A 17641-nucleotide genomic window follows, 5' to 3' on the forward strand; every position below is an offset into this window, starting at 1 on the left:
AGATGGGATGCTGCCCAACTCATGAATCATTTAATAAAGCCAACTAGATCTTCACATTTACTCGGCTGAATTCTGGGTTTTTTTTAACACGATATAAAACAAAGTCACATGAGCTTCTAGGGAGTATCCCAAATCTTGGGAGAGCTACTGCTCTCAAGGAAGAACCAGAATGTGGCAGATTACGAAACAAACAGTATAGCAAGGAACTAGGAAAGATTACATTTAGGTAATCGGGAATAAATGAGGAGCCAGCAGTCAAAACTGCTTAAGCCACCAGTCTCATGGCAGACAGTAACAGCCAAAGCTGTAAAACTTCTGGTCACTGATGTGGGAAGCAAAGGCAAAAGAAAAAGTTATATTTTCATACTACTTACTGCCCATTGACACGTCCTTAAAACAGGCAGTGACATTCCCCGAGGAACTCAGCTGCCTGGATGTTAATACTTTGCTAAGGGCAAGAGGCAATCTTAGCCCAGCCCTCAGGATCCTGTAAGTCTACTTTAACATATAAAAATTTCCTTTGGAGGCTTCCTTTTGCTCTACGCCTCTAAGATCCATGCTGGCAATCACTCCCCAAGCATATGGCCCACTGATACACATCTGAAGAGTCTCATGACAGAGTTTTTTTTCCATAGTAATAAATAACCTTTTTTTCTAAAAAAAAAAAAAAAAGATTTTTATTTATTTATTCATGAGAGACACAGAGAGAGAGAGAGAGACAGAGACACAGGCAGAGGGAGAAGCAGGCTCCCTAAGGGAGCCCGATGCAGGACTCGATCCCAGGATCTTGGGATCACGACCTGAGCAAGACAGATGCTCAACCACTGAGCCACCCAGGCGTCCCATAAATAACCTTTTCCTAACAACAGCTAGCCCCCTCAGGATTCTGGAACTCTTGTTTCCAAAATACCTTGGAGGCTTGTGCTGTCCGTAACCTCCTCCCAACTTGAAAGTATATAATCAACCGCCCATCACAACCCCAGTACAGCTCTTTCTGCCCACAGGTTCTGTCCCAGTGCTTTAATAGAACCACCTTTTTGCACTGACATCTCAAGAAATCTTTCTTGGCCGTCAGCTCTGAACCCCAACATTTTCCTACATCCGTCGCCAGCTAGGACAGAGAAAAATTGTCCATGTGCTTCCAGACTGGATGCTTTTAAAAATGTTCGTACAAAAAAGGCCTACAGTGTCCTATAAAAATGTTCAGGCAAAAAAAAAAAAAAAAAAAAAAAAACCAACAACCCTACTAATGCAGAGACTAATTTCATTGAACAGTGGACGTGTTACATTTACGTGTGCCTTACAGGTTCAAGTTTCGACCTGAATATTCAGCTTTTTTATTTCTCCCCTCTTCTGATAATCTCCAGCCTCACTGGCAAGCACAAATAATCTGCCGGTGGTGACAGTGTCATGGTGTGACCCAACTATACTTGTCTTAGGCCTGGCACAAGTTCCAGTTCACTCACATGTGCATTTATCTGCCGGCAGAGTCGATGGCAGGACAGAGCCCACAGGGACCATCTGCTGCCCTCCCCCAGCATCCCTCGAAATGAAGACAAGGTGGGAGTTTCTCCTAGAGACGGGAGCAGAGTGTACTTCTCGGTGGGCCCACTGGAGTGTTTTCAGGAAGCATCAGTTGGACCTCGTGCATGAAAAAGCAAAAGAGGCACCCAGAATACAGGCGCCCTGCAATGGCAGCATCGGGTTCCACTGTGAGGATGGAGATGCTCAGTCTGGTGCCGTGGCTGCCCAAGTCCCCAGTCCCACCCCACGGCTCACCTGGCCCGCCACCACCCCGCTTCCTAGCGGACAGGCGGACCTTCATGTTAGCCTGCGATCCCCACTCTCCTTACCCCCTTCCTCACCCATCAGGCACTCAAGGTACTCACAGCTGCATGACCAAGTACAAGTGATTGGGGCTTTCGTAAATGTCTTCCAGGGCAACAATGTTTTCATGCTTGATCCTGAAAGGGGAAAAAAAAACACCACAAACAGAAGAGTGAGTATGATCAGACACAAAGGCTTTTTAAAAAACAGATGTTGTTATAGCAAAAAAAAAAGTTCTAAGACAGGATCCAAACTTCCTAAGGTGACACTGGAGACTCCGCTCAGTCTTGGCCCCAAACTCCCTTCCAGACCCCTGTCATGTGCGGGACTCCAGTGCAGGCAGAGGAAACCCCCACTGACCCCTCACTGGGGGCCTAGTCACCACCACCACCAAAGGCCATCCTCAAGGACCTCAGCAAACTGGACTGCTTCTAATCAAAATGTGGTTCCCGAACATGGTGACAGCATCTCCCGGGAGCCTGTTAGAAATGCAAATTCTCAGGCCCTACTCTGGTCAAACAGATTCTGAATCCTTGAGGGGCAGAGCCCAGGAACTGGTTTTGTAAGTTACTCAGATGATCCGTATGCACAAAGCAGAAATTCTATAGTCGACTCATGCTTTTCTTTTTAAGATTGTATTTATTTATTTATTCATGAGAGACACAGAGAGAGAGGCAGAGACACAGGCAGAGGGAGAAGCAGGCTCCATGCAGGGAGTCCAATGTGGGACTTGATCCCAGGACCCCAGGATCACACCTTGAGCCAAAAGCAGACGCTCAACCACTGAGCCACCCAGGCGCCCCAATCCATGCTTTTCAAGCTTCAGTGTACATGTGAGTCACCAGGGATCCTGGTTGCACTGTCCATTTTGATTCAGAGGAGCCAGGGCAGGCCTGAGCATCTGCATTTCTTTTTTTTTTTTCTTAAGATTTTAGTTATTTATTTGACAGAAAGAGCACAGCAGGGGGAGCGACAGAGGTAGAGGAAGAAGCAGGCTCCCCACCGAGCAGAGAGCCCGATGCAGGACTCGATCCCAGGACCCTGAGATCATGACCTGAGCTGAAGGCAGACGCTTAACCAACTGAGCCACCCAGGCCCTGGAGCATCTGCATTTCTAAGAGTAGCAAAGTCCTCACTACAGAACCAAGAAAGAAGGACACAGCCTCACGCTGGCCCCTGGCACTACCCATTAGAGTAGCTTTCGCTCAGAATATAAGGCTTGCTAGTTATTTAAAGCATCTGCAAGAAGAATCATTTCATTACTCTACGAGCTAATGAACTCTTTCCAGAAGACTTTCACTGAAATGACTACTGAATCCCAGAAAAGCAAGTGTGTCATGTGCAGATTCCCCTGAACACCTGAAAGCAGGGACCGCGTCTCACTTATTTCGTTTCCCCTCCTACCCAGCATCCACCTGCTTAATAAATATCTCCTGGGTGAATGAATGATACTCAAAAGCTGTCTCTACTGAACAGCAAGAACCATTATTCAGGGGAAATGGAGGCAATTTTCCCAAGTGTGAGCTGTCTTTCCCTCAAACGGAAGCTTACAAGGTGCAACAAATCAGAATATCATCTTTCCTCTGAGCAGATGAGAGAAGAGAACAAAACACTTCATTGAGGGTGGCTATGGTTTGCTCTGATTTCTACAGCTCTGAGTAGTCAGTGCGGTTGTCTGGAGGAGCAGAGAGGAAAGAGTGTATGCGATTCACATTCATCTGACTCCCATGCACAGAGCGACAGCCCAACATTTATTTGTTAGCAGTGGTTACTCTGATACCTGAGCAAAATAATATCCACATTATAGAAATTACTTTTATAACATAGTATTATTATAGAAATAGTAATATAAACATATTATATATAATAACATATAAATAATAGTATATTATAGGAACCAACTTAATATGCTACCAAGGAAACCATGACGAATTAAGTTAGAACTGCCGAGGTCCTGGATGTTTATGGAATGATCATTACTGGATATCCTGAAAGAATGATGACCACAAAAAGTATACAGCATATGGATGCTCTTGGTTTAATTTTTAAAGATTAACAATTAGAATCCCCCCCAACCCAGGGGCACAAGCATTTTCTTTCAGTGAAGAAAGAATTTGGGGGTGTGCTAAGAGCATAGGCTCATGGGGATATGAAATAGCAGGGTTTACATGAAGGGTTGCCAGATAAAATGCAGGGGACCCTTGGGTTATGTTTCATTCTAGATAAACAACACTTTTTTTTTGGTGTAAGTATGTCCTGAATATATTGCATTGTTGTTTATCTGAAATTCAAAAGTGACTGGGCACCCTGCATTTTCACGTGCTAAATCTGGCCACCCTAGTACAAGAATCCCTGTCAGTGGGTCTCTCAACTGAGCTTCGAGATTTGTACCTGCTGTCCCACCTCCCCTCAGAGGTTGAGCCAGGAAGGCTGTTTGAGCTCTGGAATACAGCCATTAATACAGATTCCACTACATACAAAGACTCAACTATGTGCAAAGCACTTGCCCAGCCAACATTGGAGACTCCAATAAATTAAGAATATAATCCCTTCTTTGGATGCAAGGGATAGAGAAATTAAAGTCTACTTAACCTGCCATGTCTTACATGACTTCTTGCAGTGGCTGGAATGATACCGCTCCTGACTCTCCCACTCAACTAATAAATCTCCCCCCTCAACCAATAAAAATAAATCAAGCAGTCAACCCGATCGTCATTTCCTGAGTTTTGCTATGTCTCTGAAAGAATATAAGAAAAAAATAAAATAAAATTTTGCCCTCAAAAAACCTAGCATCTAGCTGGAGAGACCCACGGAGCAGTTAGGAAAAAATTAAATGCTAAACTCTGTAGCATTGCTGTTAAGTTCAGAAAAAGCAAGGCTACAGAGCTGGAAGTACACTGAAGGCCTCAAAAAGTGATGAGCATCGTGCTGGATGAGTGATGTTTGAAGAGTATACTTCAGAAATTTCAAAGAAATCCTCAAATGGCCTCTTAAATGTCTCTTAAGTGGCTTTAACTAACTTGTAGATGTTGGAACGTGATAGAAGAAAAAAACATTCTGGCCCCCAACAGCTGTTCATAGGTACTTTATTCCACCCTCAGATTCTTAAGACATACAGAAATCGAGCTTGAAGTTTTAACAATGGGTACCTAGGTTACCTTCACAAACGTCATAGGAACATCCACCTACATGTGTCTGGGCACCCACCACATACTAGGCACCGCACAAGGAGTCCCCAAAGTACCAGGGCAGCTCTCACGGAACTCCCACAGGTGGGTTTCCAGGTGCAGCAAGGATTTCCACAATCAGCCTCTCTTTATCACCAGGAATCAGCCTCCTTGTACTTATTAGTGACTCCTGAGCATGACACAGAACAAGCTTAACACCTTCTTGTCATACGCCTACAAGTATTTGACTTAGTGTTTCTCCCTGGGGCCAACCAATCCTCCTCCAACATGGTTTGCGTTCCTCTCACCTTGCTATTATCACTCTCCTTTGTCCGAACTGAGAGCAGTGATCTCAGTATAAATGAGACCACCAAGAATGAGGTATTATATAAGAGAGGTGAACTCTTAACCATCATGAGTGGATGTTACACTTTTATAAATAAGGCCTAATATTAGGTTCATCTTATTTAAAGCAGTTGCACAAACTGTGGGCATATGAGGAACATAAGCTCCACGGAGGTAGGGCTTTTTAACTATTTTGTTCACTACCATCTCCCTACTGCCAAGGCAGCTGATACTTTCATACATACTTGTTGAATGAATGAATGAATGAATGAATGAATATTAAGTGTTGGGTCAATAAAATGACCAGATCAGTTTTACCTAAACTTCTACTAAACAAGATCTCTTTTCCTATCCAGTCGAGCTTTTGAGCTTCAAGTCTTCACCTTCAGATTCATTAAATTCAATCTCTTAGGTTCCCACGCAGTATTTCAGATCATCAAGACTATTCTGAGAATTTATCCTCCTGTCTATTATATTTACTATCCCTCTCAACTTTGGGCCATCTACATATCGGGTTGGTTGGTACACATCCATCTCTTTTTTTTTTTTTTTTTTTGGAGTGAGACAGAGCATATGTGCATGCATGTGCATGTGCACAGGTGGGGAGGGGGAGAGAGAGAATTTTAAGCAGGCTCCATGTCCAGCACAAAGCTTGATCTCACAACCCTAAGATCCCGACATTAGCCAAAATTAAGAGTCAGAGACTTAACCAGCTGAGCTACTCAGGTGCCCTTCATCCCATATGTCTTGATCCAAATTCCTAAAGTCTTAAATGGGAAGGTTACATGTCAGAGCTGGCCTCTGGTATCACACTAGAGACCCCCATCAAGATAACCATGACATGAATCAGCTGGCTTCGACTGCTACCAAGCTGTAAACCCAGCAGGACTATCATCTAGCCTATATTTCACCATCTTACCCATAAGGAGACAATCAGACTCCTTGCTGAAATGGCATTCCTCAGATTTACACACCACGTAATACTATTTAAAAGGGAAATGGAACGTTTGGGAAGATTTGTTCTTAGTAAACCCATGGTGGCTCCTAGCAACCACTACAGTCTTTACTAAATGATCACAAACCATCTGCTTAATTTACTGTTCCAGACTTGTGCTGAGCACTGAAGTCAAACTTCCCAATCTATACATCTCATAGCTTACCTGTTTTATGTTTGGAAATTTTGCCAACATCTTTTATATTCTTTTCTCAAACATTTCACCCGTGACTCTTTTGTGATAAGTACAATTTCCTCAGCCTCTTGGAATGTGAGACATCTAAATCTAGGGACGAACTAATATTATCACTTTCTTTAGGCCCTATTTACATAGCTCTTTTATATGAGCCATTTCCTGAGTGTTAACTACAGGCACACCTTGGAGATATTGCTGGTTTGGTTCCAGATCACCACAATATAGTGAATAGTAACAACAAAGAGAATCAAATGAATTTTTTGGTTTCCCAGTACATATAAAAGTTAAGTTTATACTATATTGCAGTCCAGTAAGTGTGAAATAGCATTATGTCCAAAAAATAATGTACATACATTAGTTTAAAAAATACCTATTGCTAGGTGATAGCTGGCTCAGTCTGTAGAGCATGCAACTCATGATCTTGGGGTCGTGAGTTCAAGCCCCATGTTGGGCCTAGAATTTACTTACAAAAATACGTTGATTCTTAAAAAAATATGTTAGCCATCACCTGAGCTTTCAACAAGTCATAATTTTGTTGCTGGTCGAGGGTCTCACCTCAATGTTAAAGGTGCCTGACTGATCAGGGTGGTGGTTGCTGAAGGTTGGGTTGGCTATGGTAATTTCTTAAAACAACAAAGAAATTTGTTGTGATTGACTCTTCTTTTCATGAATGATTTCTCTGTAGTATGTGATGCTGTTGGATCGCATTTTTACCCACAGTAGAACATCTTTCAAAAGAGGAGTCAGCTCTCTCAAACCCTACTGCTGCTTTACCAACTAGATTCATATAATATCTAAATCCTTTGCTGTCATTTCAACAACCCTCACAGTATGTTCCTTAGGAGTAGATTCCATCTCAAGGAAATATTTTCTTTGCTTGTCCATAAGAAGCAATGCCTCATCCATGAAACTTTTATCATAAAATTGACATAAGTCAGTCATGTCTTCAGGCTTCAATTCAAATTCTGATTTTCTTGCTATTTCCACCATATCTGCAGTAACTTCCTCCACTGTTGTCTTAAGGCCCTCAAAGTTATTCAAGATAGTTAAAATCACTTCTTCCAAACTCCTGTTTTTGTTTATACTCTGACTTCTTTCCAGAATCAGAAATGTTCTTCATGGCATTTAGAATGGTGAATCCTTTTTCCAGGTTTTCAATTTACTTTGCCCAAATCCATGAGAGGAATCGCTGTTTATGGGAGCTATACCCTTACATAAAAATGTTTTTCTTAAATAATAAGACTTGAAAGTCAAAATGACTCCTTGATCCATGGGCTACAGAACAATGTTGTATTAACAGGCATGAAAACACCATTAATCTCACAGTGCACATCTCCATCAGAGCTTTTGGGAGACCAGGTGCATTGCCAATGAGCAGTCATATTTTGAAAGGAATCCTTTTGTCAGGTCTCAACAGCAGGATTAAAATAGTCAATAACTATGTTGTAAACAAATGTGCTGTCATTCAGGCTTTGTTGTTCCATTGAAAGAACACAGAGTATGGGGTGCCCAGGTGGCTCAGTGGTTGAGCGTCTGCCTTCGGCTCAGGTCGGAATCCTGGGGTCCTGGGATAGAGTTCCACATCGGGCTCCCTGCATGGAGCCTGCTTCTCCCTCTGCCTGTGTCTCTGCCTCTCTCTCTGTGCCTCTCACGAATAAATAAATAAAACCTTAAAAAAAAAGGAAAGAAGGAAGGAAGGAAGGAAGGAAGGAAGGAAGGAAGGAAGGAAGGAAGGAAGGACACAGAGAATATTTAGGATAATTCTTAAAGGCCTCAGATTTTTGAAATGATAAGGGCTTCATGTGAAAGTCACCAGCTGCATGATACCCTAACAAAGGAGTCAGTCTATTCTTTGAAGCTTTGAAGCCAGGCACTGATTTCTCCTCTCCAACTATGACAGTCCTGGGTGGCATATTCTTCCAATAGAAGCTTGTTTCATCTACACTGAAACTCTTGTTTAATGCATCCACCTTCATCCATTATCTCAGTTGGATCTTCTGGATAAATTGCTGCAGCTTCTACATCAGCACTTGCTGCCTCACCTCATGCTTTGCTGTCATGGAGATGGCTTCTTTCCTTAAATGCCATGATGCAATCTTTACTAGCTTCAAACTTTTCTTCTGCAGGTTCCTCATCCCTCTCAGCCTTCAGAATTGAAGAGCATAAGGACCTGGTTCCGGGTGAGGCTGTGGCTTGAGGGAATGTTGTGTCTGGTTTATTCTTCTCTCCAAACCACTAAAACTTTCTCCCCATCAGCAAATCAGGCTCTTTTGCTTTCTTAGCATTTGTGTGTTCACTGGAGTAGCACCTTTAATTTCCTTCAAGAACTTTTCCTTTGCATTTATAACTTGGCTAATTGGCCTGAGGGACCTCGCTTTCAGACTCTCTCAGCTTCCGGCCTGCCTCCCTAAGTTTAATCATTTCTAGTTCGTGATTTACAGTGAGAGAGCTGCAATTCTTCCTTTCACTTGAAGACTGAGAGGCCATTCCATGATTATTAATTGACCTAACTTCAGGACTGTTGTGTTTCATGGAACAGGACAGCCTGAGGAGCAGAGAGGTGGGGGAAGGGCAAGTCAAGGATGGAGCAGTCAGGACACACATGACGTTAAGGATCAAGCTTGTCGTCTTGTACGGCGTGATTTGTGGTGCTCCCAAAACAATTACAATAGTAACAGCAAAGATCACTGATCACAGATCACTGTAACAAATATAACAATAATGGAAAAGATTGAAATACTGCAGGAATTACGAAAAAGTGACCCAGAGACACAAAGCAAGCAAATGCTGTTGGAAAAATGGTACTGTTAGACTTTCTCCACACGTGGTTGCCACACGTCTTCAGTTTTGTTAGTAAAAAACAAACAGAAAACACAATAAATGCAAACTGTAATAAAATGAGTTATGCCCTGGGGCACTTAGTAGCTCAGTCGGTTGAGCATCTCACTCTTGATGTTGTGAGTTCAAGGCCTATGTTGGGCTCCACTCTGGGTATGGAGCCTAATTTAAAAAAAAAAAAAAATGAAGTATGCCTATAGGTATTAAGACCATAACTAAGTATTTTTCATTATTGTGTTTAATACACCAATCCTATCAAGCAGCTGTGAGACAATACTGGTCTCTACCCCTGGTTGCTGGCACAGAGCTCCTGAACTCCTTGTAATTTCCTAGGTGATAAGAATACTAGGAGCATCGCTTGTTCTAATATTTGGTCTTTCACTGCACCCCTGACACAGGGATTCTAAAACTTGTAAATTTCTGGGTAACAGGAGTGTCTTTTGCTCTAATGAAACTACCTGACTGGGGTCCTGGATGGCTCCTTGGTCAGAGCTGGTCACTGGAAAAACCAGGGTCATGACTGGAATAATCAGCCCTATCCCCCTCTTCTCTGGAGAGGAGAGAAAGGCTGAAAACAGTTAATGATCCATCATACCTACATGATGAAACTTCCATGATATCCCAAAAGTATAGGCCTCAGAGAGTTTCCAAGTGGGCAAACACATGCATTCTGGGAGGATGACACACCCCAAATCCATAGAGACAGAAGGTTCTATGCTTGGGACTCTCCCAGACCTCACCCTGTGTCTCTCGTCATCTGACTGTTCATCTGTATCCTTTACCATATCCTTTAATGAACTGGTAAAAATAGACCTGAGCTCTGTGAGCCACTCTAGCAAACTAATGGAATACAAGGAAGGGGTTGTTGAAACCTCCACTCTGGAGGTTGGTCCTCCAGAGCTGGTTGGTCAGAAACACAAAATGACAACCTGGGCTTGCACCAGTGTGTGTTTGTGTGCTGGGGGCATTCCTGTGGGACTGCGCCTTGACCTATGGGATCTGACTCTACCTCTGGGAAGACACAGTTAGAATGGAGTTAAATTGTAGGACACCCAGATGGTGTCTAAGAATTGCTTGATGTGGGGGAAACCCACACACATTTAGTAACAAGAAGCAGACCTTTGCAGTGTTCCATGTAAGTAATAAAGGAAGATACAGAGAGAAGAATCACAAAATGGGGAAGAACTGGGGTTTTCCCCACACAGGAGAGAGTAAAATGGAAAAACTTAGTTTAGTCTATTATTCCCCCTCATTTGTAAAAGAGGAACACTAGGATTCCAAGATATTAAGTACATATTTCAAGGTCACACAACTGGGATAGAAATCACTAAGAGTCTAACTCCCAAGCCCATGTTAAAGCACTTATACTGTAACTTTCCAGTAACTATGTTATACTGAGAATATGGAAGAGCTCATATAAATTCAGTTATTTGTATGAAATCCTGACACCTAAAGTCAGGGTATTAAATTTCATTACTAAGGATATAATATCCAACTTCTGGAGGTATGGAGATTGGAACTATTCTGAACACTACTGGAAGCTCTCAAGATATTTGGTTATAAATATCCTCACATATGAAATCCCAGGGGGTCAAAGTGAACTAGAGGAAGAGATATTCAGAAGCAGAAGGAATAGTTAGGAGTCCAGAAATTATTATAATTAGAAAAGGCCTAGGGGCGCCTGGATGGCTCAGTCATTGAGTGACGGACTCTTAGTTTTGGTTCAGGTCATGATCTCATGGGCCGTGGGACTGAGCCCTGTGTCAGCCTCTGCACTCAGTGGGAGTCTGCTTGAGGATTCTCCCCTCTGCCCCTCCCCCAGCTCGCGTGTGCTCTTTCTCTCTCTCTCTCATAAATAAATAAATATTTTTAAAAAAAGAAAGAAAGGGCCTTTCCTCAGCCCAGATCTGCTAGTGTCATCAAAAAGAAGAATAAAGTGGAGAGAAGAGGCGGGGATGTCAGCTATAAGCAAATGGAAAATCAAGGTACCATTAACCTTGCATAGCTTATGTTGCTAAATCCTATAGATCAGCATTCAGTCTTTCTAAAATACGACCAAGAGGACCTTCATGCATAAGGAATGTTCATCCCCAAACAACAAACCTTTCTAAAATGCTCATATTTCAAAGAAGCAATGTCATGAAAAACAACTGTCGGTATGAAAATAACCTCACTTAATTTTAATCACTTAGTATTTACCAGGCCCCAATTAAACATTAGCTGGTACATCCATGTACAGAATGTAGATGGTTTATATGGCAATCTATGCTAAAGTTTCCATAATCCCCAATAAAAGACAGATGAGCTGGATAGAGGGAAGTGGCTCAGGCTGAGAGAGAGAGGGAAGCTGAATGGGATCACAGCATATATGGACATTGATGCAGACGCCTGCGTGCATGGTAACTGACAGTCAAGCAAGAAATCCCCAGAAAGAGCCAGGAAAACATTTAAAAGTTAATTCATGCAACAAATCGTACCAAATGCACAAGCAGGCCCTGTTCCAAAGCCCCCAAGCTGGAGGGAACATCAAGACCCAGAGAACAGGCTCTCTATTGAACATACATGCCTCTTTGAAACAGCCACACCATTTCTCCCTCCAGTTAATTCCTCACAGTTCAAGAATCCCCAAATTTTGAACTTCATGTAAAACAAGGAATGTTAGAAAAACACAGAAGAGGAAAGGAAAGTTCAGCCTATTGTTTCTCTCATCCTATCATGGCTCATTGAGCTTCATGGGGGTAGATTGTGGCAGCAATAACGAGTATAATGAAAATTATCAGAAGAAAGAAAAGGCAACAAAACACCTTTCTCTTGTGTGGTCACTGGAAATGTTCGCTTATCTACTCAGATTAAAGGTCGCTGGAGGGCAAGAGATGGACAGGAGACAAGGTGATTATTAATGATGATAGATCGGAGGGTGGGAGGACCAGATCCCCCAGCAGGGGCTCAACACAGAAGTTATGACAATGAGCTGTGACTGATTTCCTGTCCTTCTCTCTCAACACTTCTGCATTAATTGTCCAGTCAGGAAAACACCCCTCTCAGGAGAAAAGCAAGCACCTCTTTCAGACAAAGATTGTAAAGGACTAGGCCTTTCACTATCCACCATGACGTTTTTCTAAATGGTCTGGAAAAATTAAATGTTATTCACAAAAAAGATACTATGGTTCTCTGGCACGGGCAAATTGCCTCAAAAACATTCGAAGAATATTCTCATGTCTTGGCAAACACTCTTTGTCTAAGTAAACACTATGCTTTTTGGAAATAAAGCAAACCATTTCCTCCTTTCCTGGGTCAGATTATCGCCACCCCTCCTCCCATTAGAAGCAGTACAGGAAATAATGCTGAGAAAAAATCAGGATACCATCAGTCACAAGGGAAAGTGGTAGAGTTGAAATATTTGCCAGATGGTATTAAAAAAATAATACCTTTCCTTTTTTTAACTTAACAGGCACATTCACAGATGTTTCTTCATTTCATTCTCACAACAGCTCCATGAAGTAGGTATTATTATTCCTATTTTATAGATGATCAGCCCCAGTTTATAATCACGTAATTGTTCTCCCTCCCTCGCTCTTGCTGTCTCACTACTCTCCATCCTGTCTCCTGAGCCATCATTCCACAAAACAGAAGTATCTAAACTTCTTAGCTTGAAATCCTTCCATAGCTCCTCATAGTCCAAGATAAGATCCAAAAGACTTGACATGACTTACAAGGACCCTGTCGCTTGTTCCTTACCTACCCTTCCCACCTTCCACCATTGCCCCACACCGAAACCTTCCTAGGCCCAGGGCAGCTCTCGTACACCTGTGCACACCTTCTTCTCCGGCCACATAGGTGTGCTCATCCCTCTCGTATCTTCTCACCAAACTACACATGATACAAGACTCATTCTACATCATCCACTGAGAACCCTTTGCTATTCCTCATCTCCTGTAGGATGGATCCTCTCTTCTGGGCCAGCCCAATTATCACTTTGCTGTTGTACTGCATTGTATCCACTGTCTGCATGGACATGTGTGTACATATTTAGATGGTTTTATATGCAGAGAAAAAAGTCTAGAAGGATACATATCAAACCAGTTACAAATACCTCAGAACATGTGCTAGAGGATTTTCATCTTGCAGTTTTACTGAACTGAGATTCTTCCTCTGAGCCAAAAAACAGAAGAAAAATTATTTGAGTGACTATTTTCTCAGTTTTCCCAAGGAAAGTACCCTTCTAGTTGCATAGGAGAGAAAGTTAATTCAGAACATACAACAAACACCTTAGGGCATTAGGGCTCCATTCTCTCACTGAACCCAAGTAGAGAAAGGTTGTCAGACTGTTGTACTGCCAGATTTTTACAAAGAAGTGCTTTTTTAAAAGTTCTTGATCAAAATCATTAAAGCTTGGTTCACCAAAATACATAATGCTGGACTAAAGAAATTCATACTAATTAGTCTAACTGCTCAAGACATCAAAAGATGAGGTTGGGTCTCAGTTCTCACACATCTAGCTGCAGGATTTTAGACGGGTCATTAAATACTTTCTGACCTGAATTCTTCATCTGTTAAATGAACATTAAAATATGTGGTCTCATCATCTATCAATAGAAATACACACATGTAGAGGTAAAATATGCTATGTATACACATGTATGTACCATATTACATATAGAGAGAGATCGTGTCTAATAAGAATATAGGCTGGGGTACCTGGATGGCTCAGTCAGCTGAATGGCACTCTTAGTCTTGACTCCAATCATGATCCTGGTGTTGTGGGATCAAGCCCAGCATAGGGCTTTGCGCTCAGCGTGGAGTCGGCTTGGGATTCTCTCCCTCCACCCCTGCCCCCGCTTGTGTGTGCTCTCTCTCTCTCTCAAATAAAATAAACAAAATCTTAAAAAGAAAGAAGGAAGGAAAGAGAGAGGGAGAAGAAAGAGGGAAAGAGGGGAAGGAAGGAAAGGCAGGCAGACAGACAGACAAGAAAGAAAGAAATGAAGGGAGGCAGACAAGGGAGGAAGGAAGGAAGGAAGGAAGGAAGGAAGGAAGGAAGGAAGGAAGGAAGAAAGAAAGAAAGAAAGAAAGAAAGAAAGAAAGAAAGAAAGAAAGAAAGAAAGAAAGAAAGAGAAAGAAAATATATAAAAATATATAGGCCGCCTTGGGAAAGACGAGAATTCAAAATCCAAATCTTCAATCACCTCTGTTTGCTGCCAGCAGATGGAGCTGTAATCAATGGGAGACTAAGGAGCAAAGACTGGTAAGTAAATAAACTACATCTTAAAAATGCAAGGCAGTGTTGTTGTTAAGGAGTAAGTACCACATGTGATAGTCTCTCATTGTGAAATAAGTTTTGCTTTGAATTCTTAAAAACAAACAAACAAATAACAATTAAAACCCTTGTGCGCAGCTGATGATGTTTTTGTTTTTGTTTTTAAAAAAAGCATCTCAGGCATCCTTAGCACACTGTAGAATGCACAGGGTGGGGGGCAGGGGGGCACCTGGCCAGCATTCCCTGACGGCCCTAGGGAGGCAGGGCTGGGGTCTATAAGGGTACCCTGGGAGGGGCACCAACTTGGCTGGCTCTGTCTCTATGGGATGGTTCGCTGGTCATGTCCCTTCCCAGGGTCTCAGTTTTCTCATCTAGAAATGAACTTGTCAAACAGGATCCTCGCTGAGGCCCTCTCTAATAATCAATGAATTTAAAATTATAATGAGGCAGAGTGTGCTAAAGTATACATGGGTCCCCAAAGTTTGACCCTAAACCAGCATTCAGGGGTCCCTAGGATAGAGCTTACTGCATGGAAGCATGGATGACAAACACATGTGTCAACAGGCTCTTCTGCATGGGTAACTTTGTCAAGTTAGACGTGGAATAGAATTCCTTAAGACAGGAAGCCATTTACACGGAAAAAAACCTCCTTTTCCTTCTCTTGCAGCCAGCCTTGACAATGCTATGGACGGACAAAGAAATGGCCAACTAATTTGCTTATGTCCAGAATAGCTCCAGCCAAAGCCTAGTGGTCTTTAGTCCAAAAGAGAAATAAGTTAGGTCCAATCAGTGGGCGAAGCCCAGTGCTTGGCACATACCAGCATTCAGTGAATGTTCTGAAGAACAAATAAATGAATGAACAGCTAATTCTGGCCTTACCAAAGTCTTACATGCCAAAGATACTCAAAAGCCGGATACCTGAGTACATTTACTTCACAGTAGGTCAGATTTAAAGGTAAGGTGTCCTGAGGACAAAAGTTCAAGTCTACTTGTCCAATACGTTAGTTTTCTCTGGAAAAGAGTATGAAAAATGAAGAAATGTCACCTGGTCACATTAGCTTCTATTATTTCTCAATCAGGCCTTACAACACTAAGACATTTAAGGGAATGTTATCATTTCTTTCTCCTAATTTTTTGGTAACCTTTTGCCAAAGGGTAATATACATTTTCTGGATGTTTCCACATGAGAATAGCTGTCTGGAGCCTTAGAGGGTGTCAAGGGGCTCGCCTGTCTCAGAACAGAGATGAGGCCTTGTAACTCTGATTTATTAGCTCTGCTGATATGCAAATACAGCATGCAAAGGTGTTCCAGGGTCACTGCAGAGAATGATAATGCGAATTTAGAAGCCATGCCCACATGAAATACTGCTGACATACATAAGCAGGCTCTGACCGCCTGGATCGCACCCGGCAGCTTCATCACACACAGTCTGCGCCCCAGACGGAAGACTCTGGGCTGGAATTCAAGAAGCATCTTAGATGCTTCCAGCTCTGAACACTTGGATTTATGTGAGCAAAAAGGAAAGGGGATCAAAACAATGTGTTAGAATCTTGGAGAAAGGCATCATTTCCTTTTTCTTTCCCATGAAAGCCCCATGCTTTCCCCATGCTGATCCCCAGACCATGAGGCTGGGTTTCACAACTTGAACCCAGAACCATGCTGAGGCAATAGGTACCCTGACTGGCAGGCTCAGACACAGCCTTCTCGCTGACACAGAGACCCAGGGATGTGGCTAAGGGCTGTGGCCTGTGTCTGCTCTGGATAATGAAGCATTAAAGGCCGGGTGAGCATCTCACTTAAGTCTGCTGGAATACCATGCCATTTATTTATATGGTGAGAAGCAAATTGTAAAAGAATAAGATGGGGTGGAAAGGAGTAAGAAGCAAAATAGAAAAGGAGGGAAGGGGTTTTGGGACAACTATCTAATATCAATCCATTTTCAGGCTGCAGAGGGTTGACCACACACCGTAAAGCATTCATTGCTGTTCTAGGAAAGTACCCAGGTTCAGAGATAATGGTGCAGAACTGAGTGTTCTTTAGTTTTTACACATCAGTAATTAATGCTGTCACATAACATGTTCAGGGCAGACCCTGGCTTCACCAAGTCAGATGCATTCAAATAGAAAACACCACTTTTTTCAAGGACTCACATGTTGGGAATTCAAAAGGGTGTTTGTGGTTGGTTGTGTATAATATATACATCGTTTTATTTTATTTTTTATTTTTTAAAGAGTTATTTTATTTGAGAGAAAGTATGTGCACGCAAGTATGGGAAGGGGCAAAGAGAGAGAATTTTCAAGCAGACCCCCTGCTGAGTGCAGAGCCCCACGTGGGGCTTGATCCCACAACCTGTGAGATCATGACCTGAGCCGATACCAAGAGTCAGAGGCTTAACCGACTGAGCCAGCCGAGTACCCCAATATATGCATTTTAAAAACACAAGAGATCATTTCTGTGAATGTGTGTAGTTAAGTGCAACTCTGTATTCTTCTCTCGAAAAAGCAAGGGCGGTCTCTTCATAACTGAGATTGGAGACCTGATTAGAAAGAACAGCATGTTTTGCTTTGTTGATGATTTTTTGAGAAGGTGTGTGATACACACATCGCCTTTCCAACGTACAGTTTTATGGGAGATGGGTGTTAAATGCTGAGGCAGTTCAGGATTTACAGTTTTATTATGTCCTGCTCATAAAACATGATGATAACCCAAGGGATTGTTGGTTCTTAAGAAACTTGCCAGGGTGAGCTCCAGGGCTACGTGCAAATTCTCAAGAATACTAGTACTAATTGAGGATCGTGAATAAACAGTTGCCAGATCACCCAAATTCTCCATTTCCAAGTTTGCAAGGGAATTAAGGACAGCAATTACACCATGAGGGATGAGGGATGGGAGAAACTCAGCCTGTGGATTGGCCCTGCTGATCACACAAAGGTAGCCAGACAGGGGGGTGGGTGGTAGCAGTGGCTGCCCTCCTCTGCCCAAGCAGAGCATCTGGTATGTCCAGGTGGTGGCCACGGTC

General features: G+C 42.5%; 1 protein-coding gene across 3 annotated transcripts in view; it reads right to left on the minus strand.

The window, feature by feature from the left end:
- CAMK1D (calcium/calmodulin dependent protein kinase ID) overlaps positions 1–17641 on the minus strand; it is a 433707-nt gene that overhangs the window by 171361 nt on the left and 244705 nt on the right. For all 3 annotated transcript variants that reach the window (XR_005989504.1, XM_041767287.1, XM_041767285.1), the window contains exon 3: positions 1890–1964. Coding sequence is in view for 2 of the 3 variants with exons in the window: in XM_041767287.1 (XP_041623221.1) it covers positions 1890–1964 (75 nt within the window). In the remaining variant the exon portion in view is untranslated. The remainder of the gene's footprint in view (positions 1–1889; positions 1965–17641) is intronic.

The sequence above is a fragment of the Vulpes lagopus genome, chromosome 8, assembly GCF_018345385.1.
Source record: "Vulpes lagopus strain Blue_001 chromosome 8, ASM1834538v1, whole genome shotgun sequence".
NCBI classification, from domain to species: Eukaryota; Metazoa; Chordata; class Mammalia; order Carnivora; family Canidae; genus Vulpes; species Vulpes lagopus.